Source organism: Tachysurus vachellii, chromosome 13 (genome assembly GCF_030014155.1).
Source record: "Tachysurus vachellii isolate PV-2020 chromosome 13, HZAU_Pvac_v1, whole genome shotgun sequence".
Taxonomy (NCBI): Eukaryota; Metazoa; Chordata; class Actinopteri; order Siluriformes; family Bagridae; genus Tachysurus; species Tachysurus vachellii.
In genome coordinates, this window is record NC_083472.1 from 12,313,471 (window position 1) to 12,332,666 (window position 19,196).

Sequence of the window (19,196 nt, forward strand, 5' to 3'; positions counted from 1 at the left end):
TTCACCTGGAGTCCAACACGCTCAGGTAGCTGAAGACGGGGGGGAGGGGAAGGTTGGTGAGGGGAGGGGAGGCAGATAAACACAACTTAAGAAAAATGTTTACAAACTGAATTATAGTAAAAGGAAGGATTCTTTCTGGAACGAAGTCTTCTGTAATCATTCAACTTCATCGATTGAAAACTATTAATTCCTCATAATAATAAAAAATATAATAATATAACTGATTTATTTATGTGCCTCACACAATATAAAACACCTCAACTTGTATAGTTGTACCTCATTTTTACAGTTAAAATGAGACAGTCAGTGATTAATTAGCTCAGTCTCACACTAATATATGTGAGGAATATAATTTTTAGCTGTTAAATTTATCATAAGAATTTTTTTTAAATGGCCATGTCAAAAGTTTGACTCTATTGTAATTTACTTTTGCATGGATTTGGATGTGTTTTTGATCTTTGTCCTGCTGACCTGTGTGTAGCTTCATGGCACAGGTAAATTTCCATTAAATGTTTTCTGGTACTCCCTGTAGTCTATGATGCCATTTATGCTCACAGGGCTTTTAAAGGGGGAAAATGACCCACAAAATCACTCCACGGGACCTCCACCATACTTAACACTGAGAATCAGAGTCCTTCTTTCTACATCAAACCCTCCTTCAGTTTTTTATGTCATTAGACTTTGTTTTTGTCGCATGTGTCCACAGAACTACCCAATGGGATTCGGTCAAAGTTTCAGTAGGGTCTTTGTGGCTAGACAAAAGAAAAAGCACATCTTGCATATAGTTTGCTGGCAAGGAGGTGTATAAATGTTGATTTGAACATTTTGGTGACCTCAAAATGCTACTGTCATCTGTCCACAGTGATCTGTGGAGAACACTTTGGCTCTCTAACCATGCTCCTTGATGTGTGTGTCATCTTCTGGGCAGGTTTATTACAGCTCTGGTTGTTCTTCATAATTATTGCTCTAACAGTAGATTCAATTCTGTATCTATTTTTATAGCCATTGCTTTTTTATTTATGATATGTTTGTGTATCACCCGATCTTCCAAATGTTGACTCAAGCCTGTGTACTTATGTACGTCGCTCTGGATAACGGCTTCTGCCAAATGCTGTAAATATAAATGTAAATATGTATACCACAGTGACACAGGAAGTCACTATTGTTGGCTTAAGAGTTTCTGAACATTTCAACTTTAATATATATATGTGATTTTTACCATTAAATGTGATTTCGTGTGTGTATATGGAATAAGGGTTTTGTATTTTCGTTCTTCAACTTTAGTGTATATTAGTGTATCATATTAAGCTACTAAGTTAACCACTAAGATAACATAATATTTTTAGCCATTTTTTGAATATATACTGTGAATTCAAGTAATACCAGGCATGAAGGGACATTAATGAAATATTCTTCTCAGAATTATATCTGTGCTAATCATCATCCTAATTAATAAAAGATGATTTTGATGTACTCACACCATGAGAAGGGGAAGTGCAGAGAGATTGCATTTAGAATAAACCTGTACAATTCAATTCGGTTCAAATTTATCTGTATAGCGCATTTAACAATTGACATTGTCTCAAAGCAGCTTTACAGAACATAAACATAAAACAAAAGGTAATATAAAGAATAATATAAAGATTAATATAATAATATAGGTTATTTATATTTGCTATTTTAACTGAATCAAGATTGATGTTAGGATATTTATTGAACAGTCATTCTTAGCATGTTATTACCCATATTGATTGAAACCTTTATTGCCCCGAAGGGAATTTGTTTTGCACTCAAGGAAGCCACATTAACATCCAACAACATTACAAAATAGAAGACACAAAAAGTTTACAAAAAAACTATTACCAACTTATGTTGTTAGATAATGTAGAAGTGCATGATTCAGGTAATGTGTGACACATGAAAGCATTTTTCGTTATGGAAAAAGAGAAGGGCAAAAAAAAATAGCAGTGAATCGAAAACAAACAGCGAAAAAAATTCTTCAAGGTGCACAGCTAGTGTAGAGACGTGAATCAGAAAGGAAATGTCAAGGCTTTATAGGCACACATAAGGTAGCATTACTGCCATACCAAAACAATTGCTGTTGTCTTGTGAAGCATGACTCATCAGCAGCGAGTCTCTTGATTTTTTTCAAATATTTCAACATTTTTGCCACTCTTTTAACTGAATAATAAACATTTTTATATATTAGATTACAACATTACACTGCTACAATGATTTATGAAGAACTATGGACACAATAGAGTATGTGTCAAGGTTAGCCTGTATTATAGAGAAGCACAGATTTAAAACCTACAGTACTTGGCCAAAAAAGGTTATTCTGATTCTGATAGTATAAACCTGCAGATCACATTATATAGCCCTGAGCCACAAACATGCCGCCATCTGATATTTCTGCATGTCATGAAATGTGACATAGTCATATGAACACACAGAGTAGCAGTGGTTTGTCAGAGGCATTGCATTCCAAGTCATGTTTCTGTATTGTGACAGCTCACACAGACTTTCTCTTACTCTGAACTGATGTACGATCAGCATTCAGTTCTGTTTGTTATACATTTGAGTCAACTCTTTTGAATGTGTCAGACTATAGAAATTGAAAAAGAGTATGTCAGAGAAGAAAAAAAATAGTTCCACATTGAACACAAATAGCATTCGGTGACAATATGCTACCTCCAGCCCAGTGGTAAAAATGTAACATAGACATATTGCATAGCATAAACATAGTGACATCATAAATTGTGAAGAGATTCTCATGATGCGAGTCTCTGACATACATTTGTGTGTGTGGTTGGTGTGAGATTCCTGAGGTTTGGCTTGCTCAGTAAGTGAGAATGAGGGACAAATGGAAAATGCCAATGTTTAACAATTGATTAACATCTATATCACTAATTTACTAAACTACATTAAATCGTTGAATGTAATAAAATCACAGTTTTCCCAACATGGCCAACAGTCATTTTCTGTTGTTTTTTTGTACCCCAAAATTATATAAAAAAAACAACATTGCCCTTTGTGTAAAGGTCAATCTGATGTGGAGAATAAGCAAGTTTAATAGAATAACAGCATCAAAATGCAGACTCAACCTAAATAAATTGAGAGAAAAAAATATTTTGAATTTATCTTAAATTGCAAAATAAAAAGCATAAAACAATTAAAAATATAAAATGTAAGAATTTCAAAATCGAGTGTAGAAAGTATTTTTTGCTTTTTTGCATTTTTTTAAAGACATGACAATGATTTAGAAATTTATTCGCCTGATTCATCTAAAGTAGGCAGTCAAAAAAAGGTATGTTATTTCCTTTGCTGATATTTTGACAAGCCATTTGGTTCACCATGTGACCAAAAAGAGGCAATAATTCATGACTGATGGCAAAAGTTAGATTTAAAAAAAAGTGTAATTTATAGCCTCTTTAAATTAGACCCATGATTTATCACTTAATGTCACACTGGTAATCGTGTATTTATGCACTCTTGGCCTAAAGTATATTTTCCCACACCAAACTTCATCAAGAGCACACTTGGGGCCTCAACATGTCTGGATTTGTGAAAGCATGTGTATGTATCACTGCGGCTGTGTGTGTGTCTGCATGGTTTGGGGGAGGCTTTCAGCAACCTCGCATTCCAGCTATTGTGTCCCGCATTCCTCAGCCAGCCCCATTCATTCTGTGTGACTGTGGCTTGGAAAGTGGACGACCAATGGAAAGCCACTGAGGAGTTCTGGGGATCTGTTGACTATGGATGTGAAAGTGGGCCGGTGTTACTTTCAGTGGACAACAAAAGGTGAGCACTGTTTGCCTCAGAACTCTCACTAATGGACAAATTTGTGGCCCTGGAATTCCACAGAACATGAATAGGATTGAGTGTTAAAAAAGAAAGAGAGAGAGAGTTATACTTGTCTCAGGAATGGCTCTTCAGGTTCAAACAATCATCACTTTCATTAACATGTCAATAGGAACTAGCTAGTGTGAAACATTTTGTTACAGCTTGATATCACATGGCTGATACTTTACAATTAACCTGTATGAAACGTTACAAATAATCTATACAGAATAAGTTTTAGTGGATGAATCATTATCTCACTGCCATCTAACAATGAGCTGATAATATCTGCAAGAATTAGCCTAATTGATGTTCTCAGTAATAGATAAATCAGTCTACACTCAGTTCCCCAGTGTCCCATTCACCCCCACATAATATGGACCAGTTGACCCTAAAATTGGGTCGTCCTTGTATTGCCACTTTATTACCCTAAGAAAACATTCATCCTACGCATCTCAATGGGACTGTTTGCCTATTCTCCCATCCCATTAACATTCAGAGTGTAGGCAGGAGCTGGGGTCAACTCAGCTGCTGCCTCCCTCTGTCAAGCCCCCACTGGCCCAGGCCTGATAACCAGGCTTTCGTTACCATTCTAAAGGTTCTTCGTAAGTTCTGAGAGAAAGGCACAGCTAGAGACGGGCAAGCTTTATCTGGCTTTGAGGGAGAAAGGAGCAAGTGTGAGAATGCAAAAGACGCTGCCTCAGGGTGTGTGGCCCCATGGTCAGTTAGGTGGCCAGATTAGGCGGGTAATGGGAAATAAATTAGAGCCTTCTAAATACATTGGTGGGGGGCATTAGAAGGTAAACACTGAGGCAAAATGAGGTTTGTTTGTTGCCATTGGTGTGAAACTCTATAGTTGTGTCTGACACTTTTTTTTACAGATCAAAGGAGTCGATGACTGAGTAAGAAGATTGTATTTTGTTTATATAGTTGGCCTTGTGTGGCTCCTCATACCTTAATTAGTCTGCATTTTTGACACACACATGTGAAACTGGATATCAAAATAGGCGTCTTTGAGTTGCAGAGCAAAAACACACAAAACTTAAATAAAGATCCTCTGTGTCTCATTAACAAACAAGAAACCTTCTCTAAAACCACCGAGAAAATTCACATCACACTGTCAACATGTTTATTGAGTTTAATAAATATGAAAACTGTGAAATCAGAATGTAGTCACAAAACCAGAAAACCTCTTAATCTGGTTTGGATATGACACACTCTGTTTACCACACACTCTAAAAAAAAAACATCCATATTGACTTCCACAAATCACAACTACTGGTCATCCAAGTAGAAGTGCTGCAAATACAAGAAGAACCTGTCACTGAATGTTGAACAGAGCTGCCAAATGGCCTCAGATACTCGCCCACTACGCAGTCTGCTGTAATATAAACAACAATGAGGGAATCTGGTGTTTAATTACAGGACTTCTTAACACAATCCACTTTAGGCCAGTGTGTAGTAACTAACTTAATACCAACTGGATTTTAGATGTGATTTAATTCAAGTCCTTGATTGTTTACTTGAACTTACAATGACTATGGCTTTCTGATGAGATTGGAATGAGACATTTTTATTTACTTAACCTCATAGACTGCTATAGGTCCGGGCAACATATATTAGTGGATACTGGCTCGTTTCTTCAGACAAACTGTAGCTCAAAATAACGTATATGAGAATATTTAGTATTCTACTCTGTAAAAAAAAAAAAAAAAAAAAAATCTTTACATTTCCAATATTCATTTTAAAGCAAAATACTGTTTCTACTGTATTCTATTGTAAACAATTTGATCAGTGTATTTGTTTTCAATAAAATACCAGAAAAAACAATACATATTGGAATAATAATTGTTTTAATTAAAAATTGCCATCATGTCAACAACTAAATATTAGCGGATCTGATTCTACAACTCTTTTAGGTCAGTTTATCATAATCCCTCCTGGATTTTGTGATTTTGTGATCACAGAAACTAACTCAAAATCGAGCAAACTTGACAATATTTGAATTAGCTTGATCCTTTTTTGTGGATTTTCTGCAGATTTTGTTCAAGACGTGTCAAATGACATCATCATGACTTGCAGTAGTTTAAAGGATAGTTTACAAGTAGAATGCAGTGCTTGCAATTTCACCAATTCAAGCAGTGTTTCGGTATAAAAAAAGAAAAAAAAAAAAACAACTCACAAAAATCCCTGCATCAAAAGCAACCATTTTTGGCCACAACAATCACAAAGAAAACCCTCATGATCTCCTTTAGGTGCCAACTCCTACTAAGTCAATTTTAATTGTAAGTTTAAAAAGTAGTAAATTCAAATCCCAGTACAAACTACCAAACTGCACTGGTTTAATTTTAACCTTTAAGTTTCATCTAACCTTCAATAAAAGCGTGAGCCAAATGAGTCATTGGAACTGACAGATAAAATTTACAGTACATTACTGAAACAATGGTATACTGTAAAAATGTATAAACGTAATTACCTGTAAACATATGACAGTATTTTATTGTAAATATGCTCCATGATTATTTAGTATAAATTGTACAGTGAATTATTACAGTGTTCTGTAATACAGTAATATCTATTTACATGCCAATTTGAGCAACAAAGAAAAACACAGTTCAACACTTCAGCCATCAACACAGTGCCTCCTTTCTTGGATGCCATTGTCTTAGCAATTTGTAAATCAAAGCACAGACAAGAGGAGGACACTTAAGGTTGTCCACATGGGCCATATCTTTAATAAACCAGCTCCAGTACACATCAAAATATGAAATGTCCGCTCACTGCCAGAGTCAGAGAGAAAGTAGAGAGAGAAAGGATACAAAGAAGGAGATAAATATATGCCTCCAAAGAGAGAAAAAAATCAAAGTAAGAGTGATGAATGGGAAAAAAGATAGCAAGACTGAAAAGGGGAAAGTCACCATTCTAATAAACTGTTATCTCTCCAAATAAAATGTAGCTGGTGTCACCCTGCAGTGAGAAGATTTCACAACGACATACCAATCCCTTGATCTCCTGCAAGGATCATTTACTGCAGAGGAAATGAGTGTCAGAATTAGGATGCAACGTGGTGTGTGTGTGTGTGTGTTTGTGTGTGTGTGTGTGTGTTTGAGCATGTCCAGGAATCAGACAGACCCCATATCCACTATAGAAGCACTACATTTCCCCGGACCACATTAGTCACCGTCTTCCTCCTTTAGAAAATTCAATAAATTACAAAAACAGAAGGAAAAAATAGGGTTGAGTCCTTTACCTACAAGACGCTTGATTTTTTTTTGTGTAAAGCCATGTGTAAAACACCAGAGAACAAATAATGTCCCATTTAAAACAGATGACTGTACTGTGGGATACAAGCACAATGGGATAGGATGAGTTAGGATATGTGACGTATTTATCATGCTCTGGGAGAGTACGTCTTTAATGGTTTGGCAGCTGAACAGGTCCTTGTAGAATTACAAAAAAAACAGACATTCATTAAGTAAAAGCAGAGATAGCACACATAAAGGGAGAAAGAGTCTTCTGTCCTCAGTCTAGATCATCTTTCACTGTATGTACAAAGGTTTAGCTGTGGTGTCCTTTCAAATTCTCTGGCCAGTTTAAAGGACAGTAAGGAGTTGATGAAGATGGGTTCGGGAGTAGAGTCTGTGGAAAACAGACTGGAGGGTTCACTGGAATCCAAAGTGAAGGAGAATGATGAACAGAAAGAAGACACGGGCGGGGACATACAGGCCGTCTGCTGCTCCGGGGACAGATGCTCCGCCACGTGTGTCTGTCGCGAGTCTCGGGGTCAGGAGCAACTCGTGAAAGGTCAAGTCATCCATTGCCAAATTATCTGCCAGATCTGAAAAAGAGAGAAATAGGAGAAGACAGTAAGCACCCACACAATGTCTAATTTGAAGTGGAAAGAAAGGGTTAGCCTCTTAAATTAAGTGCAGATAAAAGCTTGAAAAGTTCTTTCACCATTTAAACTGCTACTCTTATGCTGGTATAACACTTTACAATTGTATACTGGTATAAGGCTATAACACTTTTAAAAATAAAAGTAAAATAAAAAAATCTCTTTCATTGAGAATATTATATTGATATATAGATGACATTCTAGAAAAAAGGGTAATAATTATTGTTTGGGAGCAAATGGAACAAAAAGCCACTTCTACATCTCCATCCATTCTTCTTCTACATTCTACACAAGGTTGCAAGAAACCTAGAGTCTATCCCACTGGACAAATTGTACATTGTGTCAACCCCTCACAGGACACAATCACATACACACACACCTGTTCACACACTATGGTTTTAGAGATGCCAATCAGCACAGCATGTCACTGGACTGGGAAGAAAACCAGAGTACCCCAGGAAACCCTCAAAGAGAACATGAAAACTTTGCCCATGCAAATGCTACTTTCCTCTGCATTATCTGATTTCTGTCATTGTGTGACCTTATTGTACACCTTTCAAGATGTTGTCTTGCCTTGCATGCCATCGCCCTCAAAACGAGACTAAAACATTTTTTAACTTATGCCAGTATCCCAAATTGGGGCACAGTATCTGAGAAATGCACAAGAGAGACAGATATAAGTAGGGAGTTATGAGAAAGGCCAAGAGGATATCAGTAATGAAAGAGCACTAAGGAGAGGCACTTCAGCTATGTGTGGAAGTGCCTCCTATCAAGCCAGCTGTGCAGAGCCTCATTCTTTTAAGACTACACACAGCATGTGCACAGAAACACACCATACACACAATACATATACTCATGCAACCAATGAAGCAGTAGATTTCTAACATAGCTTTCCTGTGATAGCAGAATACACTCCCTATTATCCCAGACACAACAATCACACACACACATACACACACACAAAGTACTCTATGCTTATACAAATTTAGCTGATTCATAATAAACCACACATATCACAAGAATCTAATATTAACTTGCATAAAAATACCATTGCATAAAAATGCATTAATGCCATTGTAACATTTTCCATCCACCCATCCATTTTCTCTACTATTTATCCTACACAGAGTCACAGGAATCTTTTAGCCAATCCAAGAGGACTATGGACACTATGGACAATTTAGTTAAGCCAATCATCCTACAGTGCAAGTCTTCGAACTAGGGGAGGAAACTAGAGTACCCAGAGGAAACCTTTGTAGCACAGAGAGACCATGTAAACTCCACACCCACAGGGTGGACGCAGAAATCAAACCCCCAACCCTGAAGGTGTGTGGTAAACCTGCTACTCCAGCAACTTTCATGAATACTGAAACATGAATTTAAATAGTAAATCTCTTAGTTTGATCAACTCTGACTTATGTTAGCAATACTTTATTGCTAAAAAAAAAAAGCAATTCTGTCGATGTCAGTTTGTTGCTAGAAGCACGGGCATGTTGAGTATTTCATCTTTGCAAACGACCAAAAACACATAATACAAATTCAACAGATAAATGAATAACATGTAATGTTTTTGGGTGTAGCATACACCCTACCTCCCCCAGACTATTATTTATTTACCCTAAAGTATATTAATTATAGTAAATGCTAGTCATTATTCAGTAACTACAGTACAACTAATAGAAAATGTTACGAGTGAGGACAAGAAGTCTGGAACCGCTGACTATGATTAAAATGAGATAAGAAAAAAACAAAACAGCCATGATTATTTACTTAACCAAATGGCAAGAGTGCCTGGGTCTCACCATATAAGGTCATTTGAGGAGTGGATGTACTTATTACTGTGTGTATGGCTGTAAGACATTTTTTATATAAGGGCATTGAATAAATCATTCACAAGAAGGTTTACAAAATAAACATATGTCCACATTTAATTTTGTTCTATGCATGTCATTCTAAACAAGGCCCCAGGCCACTGTACAGCACTGTGCTGTCACTGCTACAATTTTCGAGCTATTGCTCCACAGGGAGGAAGTCCACCATTTGCACAAGTGGCTGTGTGGTTCTGGGATTGGCAGGAAAGCCCGGAACATAATTAATTCTGGGTCTTAAGATCGGTTGGCAGTGAGAACCAGGCCGAGTGCAGGAAGGGCAAAGAGATGGGGGCCTAATCTTGGGGAGGTGTCTAAATGCCAAGGGGCCCATTTCAGTGCTGCCACCTATAAAATAGGGGAAGGGGGTGAACAAATAAAGCTTGGGTACTGGAAACTCCTTGAAATATCTTTGCAATTACGACAAAGCTTGAACGTGAGCCAGAGGACAATTAACTTTTTCTTCCCCTGCCTCTATGGCCAGGCCAGCGGTTAGGGCACACCTCTAGCCTGAAAGCCCGATTTGTCATTGTGACAGCAGCACACTGTACAGCCACTCCCATTAAAACAGACATGCAATTTGATACAGCGTTTATATACACTCACCCTGCTTAAGAAAAGCGAATAAACCAGCAAGGCAGGCATACAAGTGTGTAAGAGCATTGTTCAGGGAAGGTATGGTGAGCTGTGAAAAGGTATGAATCATGAAGTAAAAATCTTGGCCTTAAGAGACATTCACTGAGTAGTAAAACAAAAAGGGGCGGCTAACTGAAACTAAACACCACACACAACCAGTGTTCTATGGAAAGAGTAAACAGGGCAGAGTATTTTCTGGGTCCACTCGTGTGTCCCAGCTCCTTTATACTGGGACTAATGGGACCAGTGTGATGCACAAATATGTGTATGTGTCAGGGAAAAGGAGAAACAGACATCAGAAGGAAGTTTACTTCCTTTCTCAAGGCCGCAATAACAAGACTGTATATAGTAGCAAGGCTATAATAATTACGTCAAGTAATGTATAGATGTAGCAAGTCGACTACAAATATCAACAGCACCCTCACTGGTGGTGAATGTTACCAACAGGGAACATTGTGACACACAATACAGCAGGGTCGTCCTGGTGCTGGAACAGTCTACAACCCCCCACCATGCCTATCAGTTTCCCAGAGGATAACGCCCCAAGGGTCAGCGCTGTGCCATCAGGGTCTGCCTTGTGGTATCACAAAGTTGCGAGATCCTGTTACCACTCACAGTGAAAGGTCAAAAGGCAACTATTGATTGTTAATGGTGGGACATAACTGGCTCAATGGTAGTGGTGGACTATATCACACAAACGCACACAAAAACAAGTTTATGGCAAATCTTCAGAGTGGAGTTCAAGACAATATGTGATTCTGTAGAGAGAAACGCACTGTTTAGTTTTCTTGCAACATTGTAATGGTCAATGGTGTTTTGACTGTGAGCAACTTTATATATATTTATATATATATATCTGATATAAATTTTGTATATGTATCCATAAACCTGCTTTTTAATATGTCCATAAGTCATTTTAAATTATGGAATGAAAATATGCCTTTATTTTTGTCACATATTCATTACAGCACAATGAAATTCTTTCTTCATATATCCCAACTTTGGAGGTTAGGGTCAGAGCACAGGGTCAGCCGTAGAGAAGAGAGGGTTAAGGGCCTTGCTCAAGGGCCCAACAGTGGCAGCTTGGCAGTGCTGGGACTTGAACCCTGATCCTCAGATCAACAACCCAGAGCCTTAGCCGCTTGAGCTACCACGGCCCCTGAAAGGCTGTTAATCCAGCCAAAAAATAACAAATAAAAAACAAAAGATACTAAGCCTAATGAGCACAAACATCTAAATCTAATTGCAGTACAACATAAAAAGTAAGTACCTATGGTGTTCATGTCACAAAATGTATTAAATAACAATGCACTAACCTATTCCATCTGAAAAAAACACGCTAATATTCTCTCTGTGATTCTCTCTATTTCATATCCGTGATTTTTGTTTGAGAAAATAGTATCCATGTTTTGACAAAAAAAAAAAGAAGAAATGAAATCCTTATACTCCCAGCAGACTCCACTGTTACCCACATGTCAATTTATTGCAGAACATTCCTCAAATCATAAAAGCTCTCTAGGGAGACTTGGATAGTATACATTATACAAATTTCTCTCAGATGTTCCAGACAAAAGACAAACCTCCACCTGTACATCTACAGTGTTTATCCTGCAGGCCCGAGCTGGGTACAGGTGTGCCTCAGAACTGCATGGTCTATGGAATGTGAGTTTCCAAACACAGGTGCTTTTTATGAAATGGGAAATGGTTCATATTGCAGCTGCATTTGCCGAGCTCATGCTTATAAAAATACACATGAATGCAGTAATATTACTGAGGATCCCAATAGCTTAAATGGTCTTCTGATATCATATATTGCAACCAAGTAGCTTGAATACAATGTTTAAGGCAGACTTCTGCATAAATTAAACTGTCATCGAGACAGGTAGGACAGGGCGGACTATCAGCAGACAGTTCATATCTCCCCTAAACTAGATTAGCTCAAAGTCCTTTTCAGCTTGTCAGAAATGGTACATAATGGGACATAATTCTATCGTATGTGATAAGTGGCCCATTTCTGTTTACTTTGAAAAATGTAAAAGTAAATGATACAGGCTGCCAGAGGTCCTTTTTACTAAAACATTCTTGAAAGATAAGTCAGCATAGAAAAATCAGGCATGTCAAACAAGATACGTTTTTAAAACATCTGTCACACACACACACACACACACACACACACACACACACACACACACACACACACACACACGCACACAGTGTGATTTCTGTGATTATCAGGACAAGTGAACATGAACCAAAGTCACGTTTATCTGTTGGGACCACACTGAATAAAATGAAATTTTCAATAATTCTCTGGTTAAATTTCCAAAAAGTCTCTCAGTAGGGTTAAGTCTGAACACAAGCCATAACACTGTGCAATATGCAAGTCATCATGATTATCATTGTATTCAAAATGATGTGCGGGTAAACTACACATCAGAGAGACAAGGAAAACATCCCCCATGATGATTTATTCATTGTGTCGTAAACTTTTAAGAAAAAAACAGTAAGGAACAAAGACAAGTATAATGAATACGCTTGAAGTCAGAAAGTTTTGACTGTATGACAGTATGAGCAGAGAGCACAATTATAGACCAGCTAAAAAGTATTCAAAAATTTGCTCCATTAATTACATTAAATTGAAATGAGGCCTGAAAGCACATCGAGTGTTGTCAGAAAACAACGTTGAACTATTTTTCCATTTAAAGTCAATAGTTACTTAGTTACTGAAGTAGTAACAATTTTATACAATAGCTTTATCTCTTGCAATCAAAACCATAATCAAGGCACAATAAGACACACTGGCAAAAACACAGTAAACCTTAAATTTAAAGGTAATTTCTAACAGCATTTTACTGCAAACAGAACGCAAAGATTTTTAAAATTTTCTTTAGCTTCTTTCAGTTTCTTTATCATTTAAAAAAATATACTTCTTAAAAACTTTTTTGTACTATTTGTTCACATTTGGAAGAATGTTAAGATTACTGCATGGTTAATCGTTAACTGTGAATTGTACTTGAAATATTCTTTATATATTGCAAAGGCAATATTAGACTCTTTGCTTTAAAATTGTTTCAAAACTCATACAAGAGCATATTGTTTTCCGGTTTCTTATACCAGTAGTTATAAAATAACAACAAATTATATTTTCTAAAATCAGTAATTTTTAGAAACTCTTTAAAAATATAACAGATTAAAGATATTACAGAAGAATTCTGTAAAAAGATGCGATGTTACCATAGGATACTGTATTCGGCAATAACAGCGCTATACTGTAAATTTTGAATACAGAAGTAGTGCTTTGAAAATACAATAAATCATCCATTATATTACTGTAAATTTACAGAGAAAAGTTATAATATAAAAAATATAAATCTACTGATGGAGTTTCTTAGCTCTGTATTTTTGCTTAATTGGTTTAATTGGTTTAGTATTCATGTGTGTGCCTTGCGATGGGTTGGCACTCCGTCCAGGGTGCATCCTGCCTTGATGCCCGATGACGCCTGAGATTGGCACACAGCGGTAGAAAACGAGTGAGGTTTAGTATTCACTTCACTGATATTTACTGGTTATTTAGTAAAATTGCATGGTGCTTGAATATGAAGATGTCTGAACAATTCAATTAAGGCTGTGATGTAATCGTAGGAGCTAGTGGACTGATCAGGTCTTACTGTGGATGAGTGAGGAAAGGAATATGGAGAGAGAGAGAGTGTCTGTAAGCATTAAATCAAAGCAAATGAATATGTAGTATAATGGTCAGGAAAAATTAATTGCTCATGTGAGGGACTATATCACTTAACTGTTAATAAACTGACAATGCATCTTAGAAGAGTGTTGAAGAGCTCATGGTTATAATACAATTCCTGTCATCTTGCCTATTACAAAACATTTTGAATGAGCTGGAGGAGTGAAAACATTCATCAAGAAAGACAAGTGGAGAAGTCTGTAGCTGCAAAATAAAATCAGCCAAGACTACGGAGAAAACAAGAACGGCAAGGAGTTTGAGTGGAGATGTGCAAAGGGCAAGCCTCTTTGTCTCTCCTAATGACTCAAGCAGACTAATGCAGGAAATATGACTACATTTTTGGACATAATTGATTTCTTTCCCTTAAAGCTGGACCGCAGCAGCCCATGGCTAACATTCCTCACTGCTCTCCAATGGGCCCCATGGTGGGCCAAATGCAAGTCAACAGCTATTAATTAGACAAACTGGTGTTTGCAGAGGGATGACCAACACACCGCAGACATAATGCTGCTCTCAATAAACCCTGACACAATTAGATTTGCCCTTGTGTATTTATATCTCTGACCTTTTGCTAGAGACAAATCAAATGTTTAAAGCCAAAGACATAGGGGCTGATGAAGAAAGAAATACATGTATAATGTCCTTATAGAGACTGCATTATTGTTTAACCAATATAAATAGGAACATTTGGAGATTTGCCCTAACTAACTACATAGCAATGAGAAGATGTGAATATCGCTTAAAAAAAAAAACAACAACAAAAAAAGAATCTGAGGAGTAAGAAATGTTGCCAGTCGCTTTACAGGCCTGCTTCTGAAAATGTTTGTAGAGAAATGTTTCCAGATATTAATCATTATGGCTAATCTGGAGAGCTCAGGTGTGCTGAACAGATTGGGGGGGAAAAACACTAGTAGTTACACAACTTGCAGGAGAATGTAATACGTAATGCAGACACGAAACACAACGAGGAGTTGCATTCATTTCCCTCTGAGTCATCTAAACCATCACTGTTATTAATGTCCTAACTCTTAAAGCAGTTCCTATCAATGATCTTTGCTTCTCTGTTGAAGCTCCCAAGAAGTTCTTAAGCTTTGTAAAGATGAAATTATGACTAAAGAGAAAGAAGAAGCCTAGTAAACTGGTCAATGTACTTCTTTTTATTTAGCAGTATGTTTTGTACTCTCTAATACTTTTCAAGTATTTCAAGTATTCTGCAGAAAGTTCGTTTTTTTCTTATGTGTCACATACTGCCACATGCCACAATTATAATGATAACCACAAATGTATAAAGCAACTCTAGTTAGCTTGTTAGCATCAGGCTAGGTACCATTAATTATCCAGCTAGATTTAATGCCTCAAATCTGTTCATACTAAAAAAAAATAGAGGATTTCCTCACATTCTCAAGCACTATAGAGTTAAATGTTTAGAAAATAATGGTGATTATATGCATTATTATGAACCAGCTTTCTGAAAGACGCGAGTCAGGGAGTGAGACTTCAACAAAAGAGTTTAACCCATTTTTAACGGTACACTAGTGGAAATGACATTTTCAATCATAATAAAGAAAATAATTATTTTAAAAAAGTATCACTGCTTCAGAGTTAGCCAGTAAAGTCACTTAGTTTTAACATTTCCTTTCAGGTACTAGCCTGCATGGTCACTATAGGCATGAACAGAGGAGCCCAGATGCTTTCTTCTGGCATTAGTCTCTAGAGGTTGTAGTCATGTTGACAGACATACTACAAGAAGCCGTCTGGACTCAATTTGTTACGTCAAGAGCTCTTGCTCAAGTAAATAACACTCTTAAACAAACAAGCATGATATGTGAAAGAGAAAAGCAAGACTCTTGTGAATGGAGGAGGCTCCCTGTAGATTATGGTAAATATTGTTTGGATTTATTCAGGATTTTCTCTTCTCTTCTCACAGCTGAAGTCAGACTTCAGCCCATTTTCCCACCATTGTCATGACTGGCCTCCTAAAGTGCTCTATTATATGAAACAATGCAATGTGACAGGTTTAAATTCCCAGTGATCAACTTGTCTTATAGTGGGAACCAGCAAGAACCCTAAAATCATCTATAGAGGCCGTCCATCACGAGCTTGAGCGCATCAGGCCAGATGCTGTTTACACAGATGGTGGTTAAGTTTCATTATTTTTGTGAATGTGTGGTTGGACGTTTATGTGTGAGCTGTGCAAGAGTGGGAAGGGACTGGTGTTTATAAGCCAAGGAAGAGGGGAGGGAACACTGCACAATCCTCTAGATCTGTTGTGCCGTTCCTCAAGGCAAACTTCCGCTCACTACGATCAGAATGATTTGCAGATGAGATGGTGCCGCCACTGCAGCTTCCTCCCAGGAGGGAAACAACCCCTTTGCTTCATTTCTGTTTAATGAGCTCATTTTCCAAACAGGCCATTAACCAATTCAAATGTGACTCAACAGTACTATAGATAGACATTGTTGCACTATCTTTAAAGCTCCAATCCCCCAAAATTTGTCCGCCATATCAGATTACTGGACCATGTAGCGCACATGAATGTGATCGAATGCGTGCTCAACTGCCTTCCTTCAAAGTCTTCATGCTGTACCTTGACAGATCAGAGCTCAGCATTTTCCCACAGAATATTCTAAAACAAGTACCAGCACTGATATATCGTATCTCAGCATTGCCAATGGCAATGTAGTGGAAGTGTTTGTAATAAAATTCCTTTGTCTGATTGAGCAATTGGTTAAACAGCTTACGTGTGTCGCACCTGTCTCTTCCGGAAACCATAAACTACACGTTTTTTACGATATCGCTAGCCAGCCAGCTAACTACATCATATAAACAAACACATGATACATATCCACTAACAAACACTACATTTTGATCAAGTAGACCACAGACCCCTCAGAGTCCCCAGAGATATTTGTGAATTCTCACTCCTGCATTCTTCATGTGACGTTGCAACGTTATTATTCTGTATATTCCTGTATTGCTTTGGATCCTGATCCTGGCTCTTCTCAGTCTGTAGATAATCTGACTCTTTGCCTGAGCCTGACTAAGGATGAGGCTGATTAAAGCTTTGCCCTTTGGGTTTATTTGCCCTGACCTTACTCAGTGAACTCAACCCTGCATTTGTGATAAATACTTAAAACCATAAAGATGGATTTAAACTGCAATTGATATGAAAAATGTTGCTATGATTTCCTGGTTATGTGATTGCACTTTATTGACCATATATCATATAATGATAAATGGGGAATTATTTACAATCACACTGTCTGGTGTCACCCAGATAGGTTGCCTTTTTAGGTTCTTTCAAGAGTCCAACCACATATCATCTTAGGGAGTGGGTTTTCTTTTCACATTTTAAATAACAAACATTGATATAAACTAAAGAAGTAGAAATTATTAACAACAAAATCTATGAGCCTCTCAAAAAAATAATCATTCGCAAAAAGCCAGTGATTCTGAGGGAGTAAAGGTAGATACCCCAGACAGACTGCAAAAAGCCAGTGATTCCGAGGGAGTAAAGGTAGATACCCCAGACAGACTGCAAAAAGCCAGTGATTCTGAGGGAGTAAAGGTAGATACCCCAGACAGACTGCAAAAAGGAAGTTTTTTTAAGATTGCACAGTCAGTGGAAACAGTCCAAAACCAATGAAGAACTAACTGGGGTAATATTTTGGCCAAAAGAAATAGAACAAACATACACAAGAGTGTAATAAGAATCAGAATAAACCTTTATCATGGTTAGATGCATGTAAGAAACCATGACTCCTTTAAAAGGAGTCACAGTGCACCATTGTAGAGTAGGATATAGTACAATAAGCACACAAGTTATAGAGTAAACTCACAAACACCACTATCACTAGAGAATATTACAGAAGAGGACCAGAAAATAGAATTTAAACAAGAAACCTATAGCAGAAAGAAACTTTAAAAAGCTTCAGAGTGAAATGAAGAAAAAGTATAGACAAGCTATGGGCATTGCAAAGCAGATAAAGTCTATGAGCTAAGGCAAAGCGAGAGAAGGAAACATGACCTAGTTTAGAGAGAACCAAAAGCTTGCAAAGGCTAGAACATAAAACTTGCAGGGTGAATAATATGTCCGCAACCACAACAAGTGCCATAAGGGCTGAAATGTGACTAAACAAAAGCCAGATTAGGAGACAGGCTGAAATCTGAGCTGACAAAAATTGAAAAGGGGAACGTGCTTAAAATGTATATAAAGACACTGAAGACCACTGGGACTTCAGGGCAAGTTGGGTGATTATGTCATCTGGTATCAGCTTTTTTTTTTTGCTGTACTGGTTGACTGCAAACCGTTCTCATCTGAATCCAGCCTTTTGATTGAGAATTTATTGCTTCATTTGTAGTTAGATTGTGTGAGGTTGTCTGGGCCAATGTAGGTTAAAGAAGATTTCCCCCACAGGAGTTTTTAAAATTTAAATTTTAAATGTATAAATTCTGTAAAGCTGATTTGTGACAATCGTTTGTGACAATGTTCCCGAATAAAGCCTGTCTGTGTCCTGAGCCTTCCAACTAAAATAATCTTTATTTAATCCCACTGTTAGAACAACAAACCTCACTGCTAGCACTCCTCATGTACTATTATCACTCAACTGGTTCATAAAACAAATACAATTTTACAGTTCTGATGCCACGATGGCCGATAATTGACCAGAAAACTTCCTAATCAAATAAACTTCACTTATTGGTGTGAGAAATTCCAACTCACAAATCCACACTTACTAAAAGGCATCCTTTATTCAAAGTTATACATAAAATTGCATATAAAAAAAAAGACATATAAAAGAATCCCGAATTCTCTCCAGCGCATGCAAAGTGTAAAATTCAAACAGGAACTTTCGTACATTCATTTTAGCCATGCTCAAACATGCACACATTTTGAGAATCTGTCTTTCATCTTTTTTGGACTGACTCATTTAAGAGATCTGTATTAAGATCAAAATACCCGAATCCGATGTGAATATCTGAAGCAGGTCATCTCTCACGGTGTCCTCTTTGCCAACAGATTAATTCAATACAATTATGCAAATCTACAGCTACACCCGTGTTTGAGCTGTGGTTCAGAGATCTAATTAGTGTGCTCCATTTACAGCAAATGCCGTCTAATCTCGCTGATACATCTGAAGCATTTGGTAGAATGACAACTGATACTTAAGACAACAATACAGAGTCATACAGGAAAATAAAGGAAGACATTTCT

General features: G+C 37.2%; 1 protein-coding gene across 1 annotated transcript in view; it reads right to left on the reverse strand.

Moving 5' to 3' along the window:
• Window positions 1-6,359: 6,359 nt before the first annotated feature.
• Window positions 6,360-19,196, reverse strand: part of gpc3 (glypican 3) — a 99,317-nt gene continuing 86,480 nt past the window's right edge. Inside the window, exon 8 of the mRNA XM_060885966.1 lies at window positions 6,360-7,678. Coding sequence (XP_060741949.1) covers window positions 7,503-7,678 — 176 coding nt within the window. The 3' untranslated portion in view covers window positions 6,360-7,502. The remainder of the gene's footprint in view (window positions 7,679-19,196) is intronic.